This window comes from Mastacembelus armatus, chromosome 6 (genome assembly GCF_900324485.2).
Source record: "Mastacembelus armatus chromosome 6, fMasArm1.2, whole genome shotgun sequence".
NCBI classification, from domain to species: domain Eukaryota; kingdom Metazoa; phylum Chordata; class Actinopteri; order Synbranchiformes; family Mastacembelidae; genus Mastacembelus; species Mastacembelus armatus.
In genome coordinates, this window is record NC_046638.1 from 10,801,608 (window position 1) to 10,824,908 (window position 23,301).

The 23,301-nt window shown below is 40.3% G+C and overlaps 1 protein-coding gene across 3 annotated transcripts; it reads right to left on the minus strand.

Annotated features, from left to right (window-relative positions):
* Positions 1 to 31: 31 nt before the first annotated feature.
* On the minus strand, positions 32 to 15,935 carry znf710a (zinc finger protein 710a). Of its 3 annotated transcripts, none has more exons than XM_026310756.2 (5): positions 15,843 to 15,935; positions 3,414 to 4,937; positions 2,509 to 2,700; positions 2,239 to 2,413; positions 32 to 1,825 (listed from the first exon to the last, which is right to left on the minus strand). In XM_026310756.2, exons 1-5 carry the CDS (start codon positions 15,879 to 15,881, stop codon positions 1,656 to 1,658), a joined length of 2,100 nt encoding a protein of 699 aa, XP_026166541.1. In that variant the 5' UTR covers positions 15,882 to 15,935; the 3' UTR covers positions 32 to 1,655. The 3 variants fall into 3 exon arrangements, with proteins under 3 accessions (XP_026166541.1, XP_026166542.1, XP_026166540.1); XM_026310757.2 differs by lacking the exon at positions 15,843 to 15,935 and adding an exon at positions 6,997 to 7,109 and having other exon boundaries at positions 3,444 to 4,937; XM_026310755.1 differs by lacking the exon at positions 15,843 to 15,935 and adding an exon at positions 6,997 to 7,109.
* Positions 15,936 to 23,301: the final 7,366 nt, after the last annotated feature.

Genomic DNA, 23,301 nt, shown 5'->3' on the forward strand with positions numbered 1-23,301 from the left:
GTCATTTTTGAGCAAACAGTAAAAGCTCATCCATTTTTAAGGTAAATAAATTTATTATTTTACAGTATTGTCTGGTACACAACATTGTACATACATTTCTATGCACATTATCTCCACACTAATGTCTAATACAGAAAGCCATTGAAGCTGAACATCTTCCCCTTTGTATCATCACTAAAACAGTGATGGAGTAAACACAGAAACTGAAAAACTCACAAAAATGAGCATTTTTATTTTAAATGCGCTATATCAACATCGCAAATGGATACCTTGTTTGCAGGTTACACGTTTGAAAAGCTAAGCACTGGGAAAATGAATATATTGAGCATTTCCCAAATCATTTTCCACGAGGTCCATGGCCTTGTCACATGTTGGGAGGTTGTCGTTCATCACTTGAGACCAGTGTACAGCATGATGGATGGCATGCTCTCACAGACACACTGGGGCACTTAATATTTCTGTCTAAGTTTTTTGGGAGAATTCTTGTTGAGATTCATCCATAAAAAACTAGAACTGCAACACAAATGCAGGGTTTGCATTGCGTTTGAAAAATGCTGCAGTCTGGTCTTGTCAAGGGCTGGATGGGGGAAAATGGTGAGGTTTGTCGAAAGAGAAGCTGTACCACGGCCTGTTCTCTGTGGTAATCTTTTGAAGAGATCTACAGATGGGTGGGAGGGGAACCTGAATGCAATTTCATGAGGTCTACGATTGGACCCTAAGAAATCCAATGTCCCAGCTCAACACATCACAAGGAAAAGAAACCGACAGTGTGCCTTCGGCTGAAAGATTTGATCCGATTCTTTGGTAAAGGGATCGTACAATTAAAAAGGGTATTTTGATCTGCGTTTTCATTAGCGTTGTAAAACATTCCACTGAAACAATTACATTCATAGACTAGAGATCAATACAGGGTGATGCTTGTTAATGCAGAAACCTAAAAAGCAGAAACAGCGGTCATCAGTGCAATGCACTGATTGCAGTACCAGCCAACATACAAGTAGACTGATACATTTTATACAATAATATACAACAAAACACAGATTGCAAATCTAAAGAATCTCAAATTTATCAGTATAAACCAAAATGAATTATTAACCTCTGTAACTTAATAAGCTTTGGCAAGTGAAATGAGGAGTAACACTTGTTCCCTTCTTAAACCCTTCACATTAGTTTACCCCAGCAGACTGAGAAAGACCGGGGATTGTCTAAATGAGTAAGTGCAGTACATCATCACCATATGCTTTAATGCTTGTAGCTAAAAATGTGCTTTTCAAAATAGGTTCAGATGATGTTCCTGTTTTTAAGCAACTGACAACATATATGTATTTATATAGATCTTTTTTTTTTTTTTTTTACCTAAATGCTCCTATTTTAGGCAGTCCACTTTTCTCTAATATAATATCTTTATTCAGCAGATTTGCAGTGTTTTAGAGATGAAAAATATGTCATTAGGTAAAAAGTATACATTTCCAAATGTTGTAGCATTACAAGTGATTCCAGTGCATATGGATGTGCAGTTTACTGGGCTTCTTTCTGCCCTTGAAGAACAACCCAAGCACTATTCCTTAACACCAAAAAAAATAAAACCCCAAAAAAACAACAATCCTGTTTTCATTAGTTCACACTTATATTCAATTTGTGAGGATTTTAATAATTCATGCAGTGCTGAAGCGCCCTGCACCCTTCCCATAGGTGCTGTAATACTCCATTTGAGATAGTTTAGCAATGTCTGGTGTGTTGTTGTTGTTAGCCCGGTTTTCTCGCTCACTGAATTCAAAGCTCTCCTCTTCATAGTCCTCCTGGCCTTCTGTGTCTTGGGGGGGTTCTGAAGAAGGAAACAAATAAAAATATGATCCCAGTCTGTCCTCAGTAACACACACAGAGCACTCTTCCTGAAGACACATGGCCTCATTGAGGACAGCCAGTAGATTGCCCCTCCTCCCTTTCTTCAGTATCAGTCTCCACTGATAGAGACAGGCATGTCTAATCCAGGCACTGCTATATTTACTAAACACACAGCGAGGGAGTGACAGTGAAACATCAAAACACTTGGCCACTAGATTAGAGTACATGCTAAGTCAAAGTGCATTAGGGACAGACTGATTGACAATAATGCGACATGAAGCCCACTGAGCAATCCCACTAGGAAATTTGCCTCGCATAACCCATCAACAAATTGACACGTCATCTATTTCAAAGCAAAGAGTGTAGTAAAGGACAACTGATGAAGCTACTTACCTTGTCCGTCTACTGAGGTGTCCATGATGCCGTGCTTGACCTTCATGTGCCGGCTAAGGTTGCCCTTCAGGTTGAACTTGCTGGTGCAGTAAGGGCACTTGAAGGGCTTGCTGCCAGCGTGAAGATGCATGTGGCCGAGGAGGTTGTACATTCTGTTGAACGACTTTCCACACACCTTAGGGACGAGAGCACAACAGTCATCATCTCTCCTCGCTCCATCGCAGTAGCAACCAGTTTGTTTTAACATAAAAGTCCACGTGCTTCACTCACCTTGCATTTGAAAGGCTTGACTGGCAGATGGACAATCATGTGCGTTTTAAGGGTCTGCTTCTGGACAAAGGTCTTGAAGCAGACGTGGCACTGGAAAGGCCTCACGCTGGCATGGATCAACATGTGTCTCTTCAGGTTGGCAGACAGAGTGAACTCTCTGGAGCAAACATCACACTTAAATTCTTTCATACCCTGTGAAAACAAAAGAAAAAAATATGTTTGGGCTCTCTAATTAATTTGGCTAAGTATATGATCTTGGGGGAAAACAAATTATGAGTCATAGGGAGAAAACACACAAGGATCTTGCATGTGTGCATGTGTGTTTGAAGATTTCATATACATTACATTAGCCCCCCCAAGTGTTGAAAGACAGGGTGGAAAATAGAAAGAATAAACTTTTGTTTTTAGCTTCGACATTTGTTTAACTATGATTATAATACATAACAAAAGCAAATGGCATGAAAGGAAATGTTTTTTTTCCCCTATAGAATAAAATGGACTATATAATGGAATGGAATGAAAGACCAGAGTGATTCATCAGACACAAAGGGAAGTAGCTCTGCAAACAACACACAATACAAAACGCATGCAAGTGGGGGTTCAGCCACACGCACACACACAAACTCAAGGCTTTTGAAGACTATGTTTACAAAGCAACTGGTTTAAGAAAAAAAGGCTGTGATGCAAGTGTGCAATATAGCTTCTTTTTTCTACGAGGATTCATACAGAGGGCTAAAATACTTCCCTATGTCCCTAAATCCCTTATATGCTCAGATCTTGATAATGACATTTATCTATTTTAAATAAAGGTTTAGTGATGTGCAGTTGTATGAGGCCCGCCTACTCTTGGTTTTGTTTTGAACAAATGAACTGGTAGACAAAGGCACATCTTTGAGTTTCAGTACCTTAAGTGCGAGGGCGTGCGCTGCCAGTACCTTGTGAGTGAGAGCATGCTGTCGGAGATGGTGGATCTGGACAAACTCCATGCCGCATTCAGGGCAAACATAGGGTCGCACATTCTGGTGTTTCATCAAGTGGTTCTGTAGCTGGCTGCGGTAAGCGAAGGACTTGTGGCACTCCGTGCACTGGTACGTCGTTGGTCCCTGATGGCTGGTGAGGTGGCGCTTCAGGTGCGCATAGGTTGGGAACTCCAGACCACACTGGGTGCAGACATGGCACTGACCATTCTCGTGTTTGTTCTCGTGGGTCCTTAGTTCACTGGGGTAGGCAAAGCCACGGCCACAGAAGCGACAGCTGTAGGGCTTAACGTCTGAATGCTGCAGCATGTGCCTCTTCAGATGGCTGGTCTGTGTGAAGGCCTTCTCACAAACGGTGCACTTGTGAGGTCGGGTTCCCTGGTGGGTGAGCAGGTGAGTCTGGAGGTGGCTTGGCTGCTTGAAGAGCTTTCCACAGTGTAGACATTCATGTGGCTTAATTCCATTATGGCCCAGGATATGCGTGACAAGGTTATATTTTGATGTGTATGACTTTTCACACATGCGACACTTCCACCGTTTCAGACCCTCTCCAACATCCACGCAGTAAGACTCATCAATCTGTACGTTGATGTCCAGCCGGTCAATCTGCATTCGCCTGGCAAGGCCCTCGGGGTCTGACCACAGCATGGCCTGGCCATTCTCCTCATACTCGCCAGGCAGGGACATATCAGTGGACTCATACGCAACCTCACTGGACTCATAATATCGGTTCTCCAGAGGGCTGCCCGTGTCTCCACTTGTCTTGAGGTTTAGAGCCTCCTCCTCCTCTTCTTCCTCTACCACTAACTCTTCTTCCTTCCTCTCTCTTTCTCTACCAGTGTTTTCTTCTTGTTCCTTTTCTGTTTGGCCATCTGTTTCTGGCCTGGGTGTATCTCTCACACAAGAAGGACAGCTTCCACAGGCCTGTTCCTCTTTCAGAGATCCTTGCTGAGTGACTGGATCCTCTAATTTGGCAGGACTACGCCGGTTGTTCATGTGAATGCAGGAGGGAGGAGTATCAGACTCAAGTCTTTCACCCTTAACCTGAGCATGTGGACTTGGTACTTTATGTTGGTGACTATCCAATTCTCCATCATTCCTGGGTCTCTTGGTCCTCCCGCGGGGTCCGGGTCGTCTTCTTTCACTGCAGTGGGGCTGGGGCTCGGTCTCCCCAGAAGGCTCAGCCAGGTAGTCCCCGTTAGCCCCTATCAGCTGGTCAGCATACTCATACTCCATAGCCTCAGGTGGAGGAGGGGGACACTCTCTGGGTTCTCCAGTGTAAAAGCCATTAGGAGCAATGGTGGCCCCAAAGATCTCATTCTGGGAGATGAGACCAAGAACAGCTGCTTGAGCCAGTGATAGCACCACCACAGGCTCCGTCTGTGTGCCCACATCCACTTGGCCCTCAGTCATCTTGGGGTAGCTCTGCACCAAACGGCTACTCTCCTCCTCCTGGAAGAAAACACATAAAAGATGCAACACGATTCAGAAAAAATAACTAGAAGTAATAATATGTCTGTGTGTTTGTGAGGTTTGTCTTTTTTATTATTCTGGTGTTACAAAACCTCCTTACACAAGGTTTCCTCTTATAACCTTATTTCCCCATTTTAGCCTCATGATATTGGTAGCCCCAGTATTAATTCAAACAAAATATTTTGCATAGAAATTATCATTTAATTTCAGTTTAGAAGATGTAGCATTCCTAATTGAACCAGAAGCATATTCCTGATTGAACCTTCTTTCTTAGGACTCCAGGAGAATATTAAGACTGTTGACTGAATGTTTTTCAGGGTTACTCTGTGAAAGCCGCATTCGGACTACGCCTTGTTTCTTTGCTCTGAATCCACTGAAAATTAGATTGAGGAGATAAGGCAGATCTGTGTTAGCACCCTGCTTCCTTCCTTGACAGGCTTTAGAATAATAAAGAACACAACAAGGGATGCAGGTCCAGCCAGGATGTTGACTTCCGTGGACTGTCCTCAACACTTCCTGTGGGGGTCCCGGGGCAGCCTGACTGACCAAAGTCAGCTCATCACTGGAACTCATTGGCGCTATCTGTCCCATTCATGAGGAGCAAAAAGCGTCTCAGCTCTATACTTAGAAACTCTCACCGTAGCCGAATTCATAATGCCTGCCACACTGGGCTTCCTTAACAAGATGATATATGCTGGTAGGCAGTCTCATATCCATAACAGACATTCGATTGAGCTTAGGGCTCATTTTGTATTCCAGACTGACGCTTAAGACTCACTGACATAATTGTTGGGTTCGGAAGTGTTTCAGACCCACATGCACATGTTTACTCTGTCGCCTGTAAAAGCGGAATAGTGAAATTATAGAAAAAAAAATTTTGGTATGACCAATTTGGCTCTTTGTGGTAAAGGAGAAGCAAGTATTGTAAGCCACTGGTTTCAGGTTATTTCTCAGCATGACTCTGATGGGCAGAAAAATGTATAGAGAGAAGCTCTGACCCCTAGTTTCTTTTCTGACTATACACTAGACTAGTCGTCACTCTGTGCCATACAAGCAAGAGCTGTTTCCTTTCCTGACACAATACTGATAAAAGAAAAGAGTGTATGGAGAAAGGGGGAAAAGGAAGAGAAGATAGAACAAGAATAAAGGTGTGTGTGTGTCTGTGTGCATGTGTATGTTTGTGTGTGTTGGGAGAGGGGAGTAGACCTGGATGCCCTGATAACCACGTCATTTATAATTACTGCTTTTAAAGTAGTCAGACAGAGACAGACTGTGTGTTTGTGAGAAAGAAAAGGAAAAAGACTGGGTGTGTATTTGAAAGTGTGTGTGTGTGTGTGTGTGTCTGTGAGTGAGAGAAAAGAGACGGAGGGAGGTAGAGAAGGAGAAAGAGCTGTGGGCGGGGGAGGAGTGGAGGGAGGGAGACGGAGAGAGAAATGAGATGGAGGGCCTGAAAGATAAAGAAAGAGGGGAGGAGAGGGAGGGGAGGGGAACGAGAGATTGAGTGAGCATGTGAGAGGAGGGAAGAGAGAAAGGAAAAGGAGAGGTGGGGTGGAGTGTACGGTGGGGGGGTGGGGGGCAGAGAGAGACAGAAAGACAGAGTGAGTGAGTGAGAGAAAGAGGGGAAGGGAGGGAAGGGGGGGGAGCTGAGAGAGAAGAAAAAGCACAGCAAAATGAAAGGCTGACAAAATGAAAGAGAAAAAGACAAATGACAAGGAGACAGAGAAGGTAGGGTAGTAATTGCAAGAGTCCGTACTTTCACATTTAAAGTTGCAACTGAAAGACACCTAAGGACAAACAATAAGAGCACTAGCAGAAAACATGCTGCAGAGAAACACAACTCTTATCTTCTTTTAAAAGATGTTCCCACTACAGCGCTCTTATGAATGTGAAAAGTAATCTCCACAACCCCTCACACTCACACTCACACATACACACGAGTGTAAATAGCTCACCAACAAACTGCAAAACAAGTAACCACCACTCCCCCCGGACACTTAGTGGCAACACATCTTTCTCCATTTTTATGTTACAAACTCACCACATTGTTCCTGGAGTGATGTTTGAGGTGTTTCAGGGATCTCATCCTTCAGGAGAAATGAGTGGAGTAAAAAAATCCACCTCCTATTTATATCTGTGGGAGAGTGGGGCGGTCCCACGGCTCATCCTCCTCCTACTGTTGCTGTTATCAGAACTGACTGTGCCTGCCCCCCCCTCCACCAGCCCTCCACCACATACACACACACACACACACACACACACAGACAGACACACACAGCATCACCCCATTTCTTTCTCTTCCTCCCACCCTCTCCTTCCCATCTCACTTCTCTTTCTCTCCTCTTTTCTCTTACAAACACACACACACATCTTATCTCCCTTTCTCACTACATACAATTCAGCATGACCCTTCAACACACATTTCTCTTTAAGGCACACAGGGACATAAGCTCTATCTTTTCTTGATCACACTTTATAGTTTGCATTTCCTTTATCCCCCCCCCCCCCTGTACTTTTTTTTTTTTTATTTTTTTTTTTTTTTTTTTTACAAGCGTGTGCACAAACACACAAGTAATTATAAAAATCTAATCAGTAGTTCCTCTCTGTGGGCACAGAGAAATATATGTGAATTTTACACACACACAAACATGTTTATGTATATGTATGTATGCAGGCAGGCACAGAGGCACGTATACACTTTCACAAGACGCACAAACACTCAGAGAGACTATGGGTGGAGGTGCGTCTGTCAGTAGCAAAACAGTCAGACAGATAATGTCTGAGAAATGCTAAAATTTTAACTTTCCAGAGACCGTGTAGTTTGCTGCCATTATTTCTAGATTCAAACTAATTAACTATTGAGACAGCCTGAAGTATACTGTCTGAGAAATTCAGAAGAAAAAAAAAAAAAAAAAAACATTGAGTGACAAAAGAAAAGCAAAGGAGAAAGAAAGGAGAGAAAAGCAGTTAGGAGAGAGGGAGGGAGGGAGACAGACGTGGGGGAGAAAGAATAAGGAAGAAAGAAGCAGAGGGAGGGGGAGTGAAGCTGAGTGGAGGAAGAGGAGGAGGGGTGAGGGGGGGTGAGAGAGACAGAAAGAAAAAGGAAGAGAGGAAAGAGAGCCATGGTGGGGGAGGGAAGAAGAGAATGCAGCAAAAAAGGAGGAAGAAGGGAAAGGAGAGACAGGAGGAGGGGTGGTGGGGGGGGGGGGGGGAGGAGGGGGGCAAAGCATAAGAAAGGATGTGGCAAAAGAAAGAGAAAGAAAGAATAAAACAGAGAGAAAAGAAGGGGGGGGGTGGTGGAGAGGGCTGGTGGGGAGGGGACGAGAGATAGAGGGAGAGTTGAAAGAAAATGCAGTAAAAGAGAAGAACAAGGAGGGGGGGCTGGAGGAAAGAAAAAGAGAAGAAAAAAAGGGGGATGGTGGAGTGTGAAAATAAAAAAGAAGAGTCCATCAGCAAGAGAAAAGAGAAAGGGGGGGGTGCAGAATGAAGGAGAGGAGGAGGAGGAGGAGGAGGAGGAGGGAGGGAGGGAGGGAGGGGAGGTGGTGAGAGCAAAGGGAATGAAGAGAGGAAAGGAGATAGAGAGACAGAGAGAGTGAGGAAAAGGAAAAACAGCAAGGGAAGACATTAACTATTGAACTTCCAGATTTCTTTCAGGCTGTGTTGAGAAACAGTGCGGCAGACTACCTGCGGGCTAAGTACAGGTTGTGTGCTTAAGTAGTCAGCGCTGAAGATGATCCTAATAATTAGACAGGTATTCTGTTATACCAGAGCTTGCCATACCTTTTAACTAGTAAACAGAGTGTGGAGGGGGGGGTGGCAGGAAAGTGTGTTTTAGACATGTATGTATAGGTGCAGGCAAGTGCGACAAACACTGTGTGGACACATGCCAATTGCGACTGTAAGGCTGAGGACTGTGCATAAACATTTCCTACTAAATAACAGGAAAGGGCAAACCTTGAAAACCTTGATCAATCATCAGCGGCTGGGAGTGCTGCGAGAATGAGAAAGATAGAGAGAAAGGGGAGCGGAGGGGGAGGGAGGGAGAGATAGGGAATGAGAGTGAGCGTGAGGGAGGGGGAGAGAGAAAGAGAAAGAGATTGAGTGAGGGTGTGAGTGAGGGGGAGAGATAGCAGGAAGTCGAGGGAGAGAATGGGAGAAAAAATAGAAGGAGAGCAAGGGAAGAAACAAAGAGATAAGAGGCAGAAAGACAAAGAAACCACATGGAAGAAACAACAAGGGACACGTACATAAAACAACACAGAACTAGCCTATGGGGAAAATGAAAAAGACACAGACAACAAAAGTTTGGGGAAGAAATACACTGGCTCCATTCCAGACCTGAATCTTCATAACAGCAAAACCTGCTCAGTTGTCCATTTACTTTGCGTACATTTTAGTGAGCTATGGAAAACTAATGGTGGGAAAGGCTACAATGCATAATAAGCATAAAATTTCGTTCACTTCTTAGATTTCTACAGGTTCCTATGTGCATATGAGACACAGAGAGAGTAAGGGAAGTAAGCCATTGCCCTGCTCTCAAGTGTACTAACCCTCAACAGGGATTTGAAATGTGTGTTTGTGCGTGGTTGCGTGTGCGCATTTGTCTGATGTCTGAGATCAGGGACAAAAACACACACACGCGCACACAAACGCTTACTTTCAGTTCCCCACGGCCCCAAAACAACACACTTATGACACGGGTGTTGGTATGACATATCCTGTATTTCTACCATACTACTTCTTGTCCATTTCCAAACCCCAGCCTGGTCCTGTTTTGTTTATCTATAGGAGGACAGCCATGAAGTGTAGTGTCACCTCCTTTTTGTGATATAGGTCAAAGTTATAACTTTTTTTTCCACCAAGAGTAAGACAGCAAGTCAGGGAGATAGAGAGGGGGGATGGGGTGGGGTGGGGGGGGGGGGGGACTGGGGGGAGTAACAGATTCAGATATCAGCTGTCTGTTTTACCCCTGAGAAAAGCTCAATGAATCATAAAACTGCAGAGGACCCATTGATGACAACCCTGTTTTCTTTCTTTCTTTTGTGGTTAGAACAAATGTGAGTACACATTCTGAGGAATGTAAATTACAATATGCTGGAGAAAATCAGTTGTGCATCAGTTGTAGGTTAGCCTCTTATACCTACACCCCACTCCTCTTGCCGTATATTAGTGAGCTCACATTGTCAGTGTTGTTTCTTCATCGAGCCCGGTGACAGGCTGCATACAGCCCGAGTTTGCTCTGACTGTGTGTGAGATGCCGTGTCGGGTGATGGCTATAATTCAACATCCTTTCACTGTCAGGCAAACTGCGAGCTGTGTGTAGGTTTGTTGTGTATAGGGGTTGTTATAGCTACAGTGTTCAGGTGATGGTTTTCTTATGATCAAGAGTGAGAATGAGAAGGGAGGAATCAGTTTGCTCTATGTTTTGAACTTTGAGTTATTGGACTGATGTTGACGTTTCAGCCGGCCATTCCTCACAGACCCGTGTCTAAGGCAGCAAGCCCACACACCTTCTGTTATTTCCAGTGCCGGATCAGTCTCACCTCTGCATGGCATGCTGATATAATAGTAAGTCTCAAGCATGATTAGCCGCTGTAATTAAGCTTTCACCAAAAAAAACAAAACAAAAAACAACAACAAAAAAAAAAAACAGCAGGCTTTTTTTTCATAGGCACAAAACAGACAAGCACACAGCTTGAATCTAAGCAATGCAGATGGAATATAGCAAAAGTGTATAAGCAGCCACACCCTAGTTGCACGCCTCCAGCTTCTTCCATTAAGGTCAGAAAGAACAGACTGGACACACAGGCAGAGAACACAAACTGAAAGAAAAAAACAAAGCTTCAGTTTTTATCAGCGGTGCCTCACTCACTGCTGGGAAGCAGAGCAACTTTAAATGTGAGGCATACATGATTAGACAAGGTAGACTATAGGTGAATCACTTGCAACTTCAAGCAAATAAGCAAGAATATGCAACATTTTCTGGATTTCTGACTCAATATTGATGCTTTCCATGTTTACTTGTTTTTTCCCCCATTTGTGTTGTACAATTTAAACAAATCAAGTCTTAAATTCACTCAACAAATCATTCTTACGCAAACCATAAGACAGGATGCAGAAATGGCCAGAGCGAAAAACCCTAAATAAAAGATTACTCTCCCCATTTTGTAGTGGGGGTACTAAATGGAAAGACAGAATATTAGCAATGAAATAGCTCTGCTTGGAGACAACATTGGAGAAAGGAGTGTGGGGAGAGCTTGAAAAAAAAAAGACTGAATATAAAGGAGAAAAGACAGAGTTGAGGGAGGAGAGGAGAAGAGCATTCAGCAAGGAGGATATAAAAGGAACAGAGAGGGGGGCGAGGGAGTGAGACAGAGGGCTATGGAAGGAAAGAGAGAAAGAGAAGAGAGAGAGAGCATAAGAGAGCGAGAAAAAGAGGGGGGGCATGGGAGAGCAAGAGAGAGGAGGAGAGAGAGATCAAGAGAAAGAGGGAGGAGGGAGGGAGGGGGAGTGAGTGAGAGAAACAGAGACAGAGGACGAAAGAGAAAGACAGAGAGGAGAGAAAAACAGAGAGGGGGAAGGGAGAAAGAGGGATAGCCACAAGAGACTCAAAAACCACAGAATAAAAACCCTCTGTCTGTCTGTAACTCTATATAGATATACAAATATGAATCCTAATATATGGGCACATTGCATTTATTCAACGGCAAAGGATAGTCAACAGTGCAGAATTCAACATGCACCTCAAGTTCATTCAATAAGTCAGCAAACACAATGTAGGACCATGGAGAACTCATATCTTCTTATCAGGAATGCAGTTTTTCATTGCAGTAAGGTGGGAGAGGAATTTTACCAAGGTACTTTATCCTATTTTAGTCGCTCTGAAGTCTCTTCCTGCTATGTGATTCATGGAAAAGTATGCTTATAAAATATACTGAAGGATCTCACCATATTCTCTCTGTCAGTGCTGAAATCACTGCACGACGGACAGATGTACATAAAGGAAACGCACCATTTTGACAGTCTTGCAAGTGTCCTACATAGTGAAATGGCCCCAGATTTACTCAAGGTGAGGCCCACAATGAACCACAGAAGCCTATTAACACTAGAGGTCTCTGGAGTGCCTTATATGCGGGTTAGAGGCGACCACATTCAAACTGGCTGTAGCAGACAGTGGGGACACAGCCACTGTCCCTCTATGGCTGCCACTCCTTTGTATTATTCCTCCACCTCCCGGTAACAAATTTCAGTCGGAATTACTTTTCTTTCGTCCAAGTTTCATTCTTTTAAATCAAACCCTTTGTCTATCTCTTCTTTTGTACCTTCCTCCTGTTTCCATGGTTACCTCTCTCTCTGCTCTGTACACTATCTATCTCTTCCTCCGTTTCCCTCTCTGTCTCTCTCACTCTGTTCTTATCTTTCTCATTTTGCTTTCATCTCTGCCTCCCTTCCTCCTGCTTTATCCCACACCCTCCTCACTCCGGCTTTTATCTCTCTTCACTTTCATCTGTCTTTCACCTTTCTCTCCCCTTCAAGCCTGCCATTCCATCATGCTGGTTTTTGGTTCTTACTTATAGAGAGAGAAAGTTTTATCGGTTTCCCTGTCAATTCTGCATTTTTAATCATTTCCAATTTATCCAACCCACTTTCAATGCCATTGAGTCATGCATTAAATTGTCTTGGGCAGAAATGTGTGAGTGTGTGTGACTGCGAGATGGAAACCATAGGTGCAGGAGGCTGTAGTCTTTTACTATCATAAAGAAAGACAAATGATTTCTGTCATGATATCTTCAGATTAACTGGCTGCTGTGGTTTTGTCTTTCAGGAGTGCAGTAATGGATTTTTTCACATTATTTTCCCATTTTCGTATCAACAGCTACTGTACATAAACCAATTTACAAACTGGTTTTTATGATTTGATATTTTATGATTCAGTGGTGTCCTGCACTTGTGCTTATCTGAATGAAGTCTCACTGAGACTGAAGCCGTTGAGGTGGTAGTGCTCCTCGACATGGGGCTGCCTCCTGTAAGGTAGCCTGTCATTTCTCTGCAGTGATGAAGATGTTCTTGTGAAGCACAAATGCCTCCCTCTACGCACCTCAGTTGGCAGATAATCGTATTCACACACAGCTGTGGTTGGTTTACAGCACTACCACATCATGTGTCACCATGTGATACTGCACGCTGAACTAACACCGCTTATCCACAAACAGACCGTGGGACACAGAGGCTCTTCACAACAAGCCCCATTGATACTTAAGAGGACAATCCTCGCTATAGAACATGTATATGTCTGTTGGCCTAATACCAAGTCACTGAAGGGTTGTCATCCATGGTGGTATACATAGGAGGGGGAGTGTGTCTTCAAGTCAGTGACAAACTCATTCCAAGAGACACTGCATGTGGTGTGGGAGGAAGTTTTGTTCTGCAGCTTTGACTGAAACTAACCTCCCTCCCCTCTCCCTCGCCTTCCCCTTCCCCTTAAAGTACCACAACTATTCAGAAAAGAGAATAAAGAAAACCTGAATAGAGGAAGAGAAAAAAAAATGGGGTCCCTAGGCGAGAAAGAAAAGAAAAACAATGAAAGAAAACAGAATGAAAAGCAGCCAAAGAAAAAAAAAGGAAGGAGAGAAAGAAGGACAGAGAGAGGGAGGGGAGACAGAAAAAGATACAGAGCAAAAGGAGCATAAAACAGGAAGAGAAAAGCATAGGGAAAAAAAACACACTGAAGGCTCTGAAAGACAGGAACATTTCAGTGGAAATACATTCTAAGAAGAAAATGAAGGAAGCAATACACTGAAAAGGAAAAGGTTTATTTGGGATTGGCTAAAATGATGTTGAAAAATCAATAATTACAGCAGGGACTAGACACTAAGCCATTTAGATTTGTGTTAAATGAACATTTACACTAAATGGGACTAGCCGAATCTCTTGGTTTCAGTCATAATAAGAACAGACAAAGAACAGAACACTGTGCTGTACACAGAAATGCTTTGACTATTTGAAACTGTTCACATTATGTCAAACAGAGAACCAAAAAGATTTGACCTTTTAAATTGACTGCATAATTTGACATCCCTGTGTTTTACTTCGCATTACTGATCATCAGTCCGTCTGCCAGAACAGTGTTGTTGTTATCATTACGAATGCAAGGTGTGTGTACACCAGAAAGGATGGATACATGTGGTTTGTACTGATTATGTTGCAGAAATCATTAAAGGAATTAAAAATTCACAGTCTGTGAGTCAGCCATTTAAATAATCACTTTTCATGATTTCTACAATCTTGATTTCTGTACTATTTAGGCCACACAGTGTATAGTTTACATTGTTCATGATTATATTCTGTATATAACAGTATATATGTTATATAGTAATATTTAGTCACTGGAATTGGATTTTTGTAATATTACGCTGTTCTCCAACAATCATACTGTTCAACTAATTAATTTCCATGATGATGGCAACATTCATTTCATTTACAGTTTTGCATCTCTCAAAATGTCCAGATGGCAGTATCTAAATAAATAGTATGACATTTCAGGAAATTTATTTATTTGCTTTTTTGCTTAGAGTTAGATGAAAAGATTGATGCTACTGTCATGTACCTACATTAAATATGAAATACAGCCAGCAGTCAGTTAGCATGGCTTTGCCTAAGATTGGAAAAAAGGAGGAAATGACTAGGAAAGATAACAGAATCCACCAACCACCTCTAAAGCTCAAGGATTAAAACATATCGCATTTTAATTCGGTGCATAAAAAAAAAAAAAAACAAAGTGTAAAATCTCTATGTTAGTTTTACAGGAGGTTAAACGCAAACAAGAAAATAACCTGGCAAATAATCACCTCTATGATGATTAGTCAACTGATTTATAATGATACACAGTATGTTGTGCGTTTATGGGTAAACAAATGCTATCCATTTTGAAATAACCTTGTAATAAATTTCCTAGAACCATACAGAATGGTATCATGTATAGGTAAAACCAGTTGGTCCACTTCCAGTTATTTCCACATTCCTAGCACAGCTTTGCAAGTGTTTCTCAGAGAATTGCAGATGAGCTGAACATGCAAAATGTGAAATGTGTCTACAAATGCACCATTTACCATAAAGAAAGAAGAAGAATTCAACGGAGACGAGCAATAAATAAATATTCAGTGTGGTTTAAAGGGAGCAATTTCTCTGAAGGAAATTTATTTCAAAGTTAATATAAACACAACTAAGTGAATTAAGTAAAATAGTCAAACTAACATATGTTTTAATAGCAGTTTTCCTCTATTTTCCTTTAATTGTCATCAAACTGTTGTTTAAAAAGGAAACTACCAATTGTTTTCAGAATATCACAGACTTTATGTATGTGATTGTAATTTAGGTAGGAACAGTGATCTCAGCTTATGTGGCCTGCAGGAGGTTAACTCTGCCCACTGGCACCAGTGACGTCATGATCAAGAATTTGATACTGGGTATCAGAAATACAATCTGTAATTGAAAACACTGACCTTCCAGCTCTACTCACTGATCTAGCAAAGATGCATGTGAAAAACAATAATAATTGTGCTGGCCAATATGAAAGCTCATGTCTTAAGCGTCTCCAGTTATGTGTACCTTTAAAACAGTGTAGGTAAAATATACATATTAGTGCAACCTCGCCATACGTGAAAGAATTAGAGCTACTTTCTTCTTCTTCTATGAACATAGACTGTACTGGAAAACTTAAAACAGGTGAGCCCTTACTAATATTTGTTTAAAAGTAATAAAAGTAATCAAATAAGCTAACCTAGTTAAGGTTATTAAGGAGATAAGATTAAGGAATAGACAATGAATAGAACTTAATCTAAAAACAAAGCAATTAAAAGAGTACAAATTTACAGTATGTTTACGTACATTTTGAGGTTCTTCTACGATCTCTTTTGCCCACTTCATATGCTACAGTTTCCAAAAACAGCAACTGCCTGGACATTGTCTACTTGTTGCACGATTTTAAGAAATCTCTAACAATTGTGTAAACATTGTGAAAATACTGGCCACATTTGAGGAACTTCTATTTGATGTCTTGGCTCTTGTACTTTGTATGCCATCAACCAAACGCTATTGTTTTCAGAGCTGTTCACTTCAACACTAGTAAATGAGCCAGCCACCCGACACACATTACACCGCTTTACTAAAACTGAAGCCATTTTTTTTTTTTTTCATAAGGCAAAGAAAAATAATCTCAGCCATTGTTTGATTTCAAAAGGCACCTGTTCACGCTGTGAACATGTAACTATGGTTTAATGCAAGCAAGAAATAAGTTGCAGCTTTCCAGCCCTTTCTCATTCCTGGAGTGTCAAATACTGTCACTTTGTGAAGTATCCTTTGTGTCTTATACAGACACTAAAAGGTACCTTTGGGTACGCTGCACGGGGTTTATAACAGAGAATAGTGTTAACACAGCCACATCAGTGCCTACACCTAACTACATTTTTTTTTAACCATGTCTTTATCTGTGCATAAACCTGACCATGTATTTTTTTGTTCTTAAACGTAACCACATAGTTTTCCCCCCTAAACCTCACCACATAGTTTGTGTAAAGTAGTTTTGGTAATCTCATATGGACACAAAAGAAACCTTTTGATGTGTGTGCTTAAAATGCCAAAGGGTACCTGACAAGGCGTCAGTGTTTAACACCCTGGGATGAGAATGTGTTGGGCTTTCTGTGCTCATTGTGGCAGCCGTGTCAATTAACACTGTAACATAAAGTTGTGAAAATTCAACAAACTTCCTCTCTGGTGGTTGCAGATAGCTTTTTCTTAAGCTCATACTGTGTTCTAGAGCTTCTTTTCTATTTAGCAAATAAGAGGAAATGTGGCATTAACTATTATTAACTTAGCATTTTAGAAAGCGTCAACTGTCTGTGCTGTTAAAAATTCACACTCTTGTCTTTGTGTTATAGTCTACCCATCTAAAGTTCAAAAGCTAGACAGCAGGAACATAGTAATCCTGGTCTACATCTTTGGGTTTATTTGATTCTATTGGCTAATGAGCAAAACTGCTCAACCTACCATGCACTCACTCAATCTAACCATCATATAGGTACATGCAACACTGTGTTTTTTACTGTAAAATACCATTATTACCAGTATTACCAACACCTTGGCAATTGGCGTTGCCTTATTTCTTATTGCGTGATTATTTCTTTTGAATGGTGAGGGCTTGTGCAGCAGTGAAGAAGTGGACACATGGCAGTAATAGACGCACGGACTTAAGTTACTTTGTTAATTTTAAAAGCTTTGGTTTACACAAAAACAATCTGGGGCTTCTCACAATGAGCAGACAGAAGGGGGAGCTGAGGAGCAGGGCAGAGGGAAACTGACTGCAGAGCTTGAATAGTTTATAAGAGTTGTTAAGGTGGTCCAGTGGACTAAAGAACACATTCCTTACAGACTGAGAATTTTTTGCAATATAGGAATGATTAGTATGCGCAACACAGAAATGAATGACTAAGGACAAGCAGAAGAGAAAACCCCTTCCCTTACCTTATTTGGAACTGTTGTGCAGAGTATCCTCTAGTCTTTTTCATTGTACATGTCCCAACGGAATAAATAAATAATAAATAAAAAATACTAAACATAATATATGTGTTCAGCCTACTTAAACAAACACACTTGATGACATGTTCAGTTTAAGATCATACTTTATAAGACATTATTGTAAAGAAAGAAGATGTTGATGGTTGATGTCGCGTCTTTGTTGTTTAAAGATAGACAGAGGAAATACTTGAACAGACCTGGATTTTTCCCCACAACAGTGTACAAAAATTGCCTGGATTATGCATGAACCACCACAAGACTCACATTTGCCTTTCATGCAATTTAGCACCTCCTGGCATTTGTATGAGAATTTGATTTGGACTTTACACCAAATTACTGTGTCATAATTATTAAATCATTATCACATAAATGAAAAAGGTTGTTTTAAATACATACATGCAGTGCTAAGAATTTGTTTTCCTCATGTCAAATGTTTAATAAACTTTCTCCTCCTCCTGCACTTGACTTCTCAATTTCTGATTCATTTTACATTATTTAATTCAACTATGTATTCAAAAACCTGCCACAAAAAGGTACTATTGTGTATATGCTAGCCCTGTTTAGTTGCAGTAAATATGTTTTTTTTTCTTCATAAATCCTCTGGAACACAGAAATTGAATTAGCAGCACTGATGTTTAACTGATTTACTTTTCTTTGGTCATTTAGCAGTGGCGTGCATTGTATTTTGTGGATGCCCTCCAGTGCTTCTCTGCTTAGCCAGGGCTTCCTTAGAGAGGTGCTCTTCCCCTAGGATTCACACAAAAGAAAAGAAAGAAAAAACTTTTCTACTATTGGTTGAACATGACAGGGCTGCCAACTCTCACCCACTGAGTGTGAGATATACCAAAATGGCTTAGATCCCCCACTTTTGCTCTTTGCCTCTTGTTCATGCAGAGAATCGCAAAATATATAGGACTGCAGTATTTTATATGAAAAAAATATATATAACTATGATCCCCATGGATTCTTTATTTAATAAATAATAATTTATGGATTCTTTTGTCCTGTATACCATAATTATACATTTCTCTTCCTGTCATTTGAGCCATGATGCCATATGAAGAATTGTTTACTTTGTCATTTTTATACCATACACTCACACATATACAAAATTTACAGGGAAATAATATTGATAATTATGTATACAAATACAGCTTTTGACTCTGTGACCAATAAAATAGGATTAAAACACACACCTCTTCAGAGCTGTGCAGTGTGCATTCTTTCTGTTTCCAGGAGAGCCGTGTCTGTCTGTCTGCCATTTTCTTAGTAGGTGTTGTCATTCCCTGTCAAGTAATGATGAAGGAAGGTGGGAGATTAGTACTTTGAAGGGCTGGAGACATGCTTCTGACTCAAGATAAAACACAAGGGCTCTAAAGTGATGATTTGTCGTATGTGATTCCATAGTTGCAGTTGTAAGAGCTGTAAAAATACTTTTATCTAATGAGCTTCTTTGTGATATGATTTTACAAGGATAAGGATGTGCAGCCTGTATATCTTGAATCCTGTACATCTTGCCTGTTTTAGTGACATGCCTTCTTAGAATTCAACACATCTCTCTGCTCATTCTGCTGTTTTATAATTTGCTGTTGTACCTTCACTGGTCTTGTGCTCAGGCTATGTAATATGAATGAAAAAATATCACCAATTTCTAAGCAAAAGCCTTTTGATATCTTTTGCAAAACATGACTCATTTGTACTGGTTTAATCAAGCAAATAACAATACAAATATTAATATTAATTTTAAAGAGATGTGTGCAAATGTCTTTATGATTTTAGCTTTACTAAGAGTAAGTGAGATTTAGTGGCCAGGATTCTTTTTAACCTCGGTAAAGGCTAACTACAAAAAAGATTATGTAGGTCTATTGTGCACAGTCTCCAGTTATTGTACAAGAACATCACATCAGATTTGTTTTCCTTGCCCTCCAATAGACATTAGTACTTTTTTATCTTAAAAATGCAGCACAGCATACAAGTTACAATGTTGCTGAACTGCAGCATTAAGGAAAACATTGTTCTCATCTGTCATGGTGCCTGTAGGGTTAGGAGCAGCGGAGTAAAAAAGGGCTGAGATTCTTTACGGAATTAAAAGCATTAATACCACAGTGGAATAATGCTCTATCACATGTACTGATGGGTAGCCTGTTAATTTCATACTGAGGATTAATAAAGTTTTATGATTATTCAGTGTTTTGTATTACATGATTCCAAAAAGTAAACCGTTAAAGATACAAAAATCAATGTAGTGGAGTAAGATTACATTCCTCTGAAATGTAGTGAAGTCAAATAAGGAAGTAGCAGAAAATGGCAACGCTAAAGTACAATTTACTAAAATTTGTACTTAAGTACAGTACTTGAGTAAATGTACTTAGTTACTTTCCAGCAATGGTTAAGAGTGTATTGAAGGCAGCAGATGAAGTATGAAGTCAGTTTTAAATCCTTGTTTAGGTGCCTACCTGAACATGTGTTGTCACAAATATTCCAGTAGATGGCACTGGTGCTCTTTAAAAGTGCATTCAGACCACTGTTTTGGACCTTCAACATTGGTAAGAGTATTTATAACGCTCCCCTGAAACCCAGGAAGAAGGAAAGGTGAATATTTATAAATTCTATATACAGACAGAAAAAAAAAAATTTTGTTACTTTTATACTATTACAAGGTTTATAATATGTTAGCTTTTTTTTTTTTTTTTTTTTTTTTAATTTTCACAAAACAATTTATACAAATACAGAGTCAACAAATGGTTGGTAAGATGGCTGTAAATGCAACACCACCATTTCAATAAAATTAACTATTAACACATCTATGTACAATGCAATTCACCCTCACTGCCTTAGCCAATGGCAGATGCACTGACTACTCTCACTATTGACTAATTAACTGAATTTCCCTTTGGGGATGAATAAAGTTTATCTTATTGTAGCTGTTAAAAATGGAATCTACTTTATAATATAAGTTAACTCAAATGTTAGTGAATGTTTGTGTCCTCTTTGACATCTTTTTCTCAGTTTTATCGTAGTGACACTCCTGGCATAACCAATAGGTGATGTGTAACAATTAGAATTTCAGCTGTATTTTTAAAAATTATCCATGTTTCCACTGTCCTGGTATCAAACAATGATTAATGTTGCCTGTCACGTGGTGTGCAGGAACCTGAGTGGCATAAAGTAAGGTATGGTATGCTAACTCTACCTTCACCCCTGATGTCATTTTATAGGACAGTTTACCACTGTTACATAGACCTTAACCTGATCTGCCACTTTTTTTTTTTTTTTTTTTTTTTACCACTTTTGCTGCTCTCTGCATGCAACTTGTTGTTATCCAGTACTGAGCTAACTTGTTAGCATATTGCGGTTGGATGTGGCTGCTACACTGAAAATGAATCATACGGCTTGGAGTTAGTACAGTTTTTACTCAACTTGAGTATGTTTTCATGCCTCCATTCTCGCCCTGTATGCAATCCTACTGCCTCTAAAATTAGTTTGATGTTCTCTCAACACAATGAAACATTTGCCATGTGCCTCATCTTTTGCATGTGTCAGCCACTTCCTATCACCTGTCAGTGAAGGGGTTAACATGTATATACCCAACCCCATTTTTGAAGGAAGTATAATACATCAGTGCAATATCAAGGAGATGGCCACTTGTTGAATTTCCACCAACAAATAAAAGGTATGGCAAGTTGATGGTTTAGTTTGTTAATTATTACATATTTATTGTCTTCTCTATTGTGTTATTGTCTTTATGTCACACCATGGTTACTTGGGAAGCATTGTCTTAACTATGTACTGTATTTAATATACATGACTGAAATGACAAATAAAAGCTTCATGATTGACATTGCACCCAAGTATTAGCTCAGTATATTATTTTTGTTATCAATAGTTGTTCTGATTACTTTCTCAATTAATCGCATTGCCTGTAAAAATTTTAGAAAATTTTGAAAAATATCCAGCACACCATCCAAGGATCTTGGGTATTATCATTAAATTTCTAATCTTATCAGTTGCCAACTTTCTGCTGGATAGACGAGTCACATTTTCATCTGTTCTGCAAAAGATCAACCACAGTCGTCTGCCTTTTTTGGGGGCAGGAATTTGTAATACGGCAGTGCTCTTCTCATTTGAAAAACAGTGTTGAGGGCATTCAGGATTTCCTGCACCCTTTAAACTTGTGTTTGTGTATGTGTGACAGAGAGACAGTGAGTTCAGCTGCATGCCCTCTTCTGCTTTTATCTTAATAGACTAATTAAATGAGGCTAAGCGGCGCAGTCTGTTGGTCTTATTAAAACAAACTCATACATCAGATATGGTATGTAATTAACTTTAACAGCTTCATAGACCTTTAAGAATTTATATGGACAAAATGAAACAAAAATCCCTAGGGCTATAGTAATTTGTCTTTTGAGTTATCAAATAACTTTTATTATACTGTACATTTTTGTAATGATATTCTAAAAAGGCACAGCAGCATTTCGCCAGAGCCCAGAGTGGTATGGTCAATATGCTTATTGTTTCCTGGCCCACAGGCCAGAAGCCTTCTCCCTGCAATGACATGAAACAGATAAAAGCAGCAAAACATTTGGACCACCTATGTTTTGAACTAAGAGCACCTCCAGATTGTTGATGGGGGTGTGTTCAGGAGGCCACTAGGGGGAACCCAACTCATCATCAGATGACATAATTCACTGCAGTCTACTTTCAGATCTTGGTGCAGCATAAGATGACTGTATTGTGCAGGGGTGGATATAATACCAGCAGCATCTTTACAGTTTAAGGTAATAAGGTACAGCAGCTGTGGCACGATCGCTATCTTTCTGAAGATTGTTGTCCAGTTGTTATTAGGACGGTATCAGGTTGATGTTGATTAAGCTATGTGCTCATTTTTTTCTGATTAGTTTCATCCCCCTGGATAGAAATTAGATTGGGCAGGTCTTATTTTAAAATAATACATTTCAGTCTCTTGTTCAATTCATACTAATTCAATAGAATTGCTGAAGGTCACTGTGACACTCAGTAATATCAATAGGCAAAAGCATAATAACAATTAGATCAACATCTACAGCAGAGTAATAGATTTTCCATTCGTCATTTTTAATCTTGTGAAATACTTTCATGATATCCAGTATTTCTGAGTGACCGACAATGTTTGTTTTTTTCTCCTATATTGCAGTTTACTAGTTATTTTTCATTTTAACATTCACTATTGCAATCACATTTAAGGTAACCTTTCACCCTGTGGAGAAGCCATGGATCAGCTTCACCTTTTGAAACATCTTAATCATTTTATCCAGAAACAAAGGGTGAAGAATTCAGAGAATCTTTAGCTTCATATACAAATTCGGCATCATGGATAACCTCTGTTCTTTTCATGATTGATGCGTTTAGGGGGTGTTTGGTATACATGAGATGCCTGGCACTAAACAGATGGGGAAGGATAGAAGCTGAAAATTCATTGGTCTGGTTGTTTTCAAGATAAAGCGAGGCATGAAGGTGTGACACGAAACTAGACGGATAAGACTGGGAGCAAGAAAACAGTCAATATTTTGTGCTGGTTAAAACTGTATTATTAAAAATAATGTTGACTTCATTCACTCTTGCTAGTTTAGACCGTGCCCATTGGGGCCGTTATTGCTCACAACAGTGCTGTCAGGGGATTGTGTTTCTTTGCATGATGTCACAGCCTGCAGCACCCAGTTGCACAGGTGCAGACCTGTCCTGCCCATGACTTTGTTGTTGATTTACTTCTTTTGTTCTCCGAATAGCCATTGCC

Coding starts and splice junctions, on each gene's coding strand:
- znf710a (XM_026310755.1), bottom strand. CDS start 7,041: ATGAGATCCCTGAAACACCTCAAACATCACTCCAGGAACAATGTG. Junction 2,414..2,508: donor TCAAGCCTTTCAAATGCAAG/GTGAGTGAAGCA, acceptor CTCGTCCCTAAG/GTGTGTGGAAAGTCGTTCAA. Junction 1,826..2,238: donor CACCTCAGTAGACGGACAAG/GTAAGTAGCTTC, acceptor TTCCTTCTTCAG/AACCCCCCCAAGACACAGAA.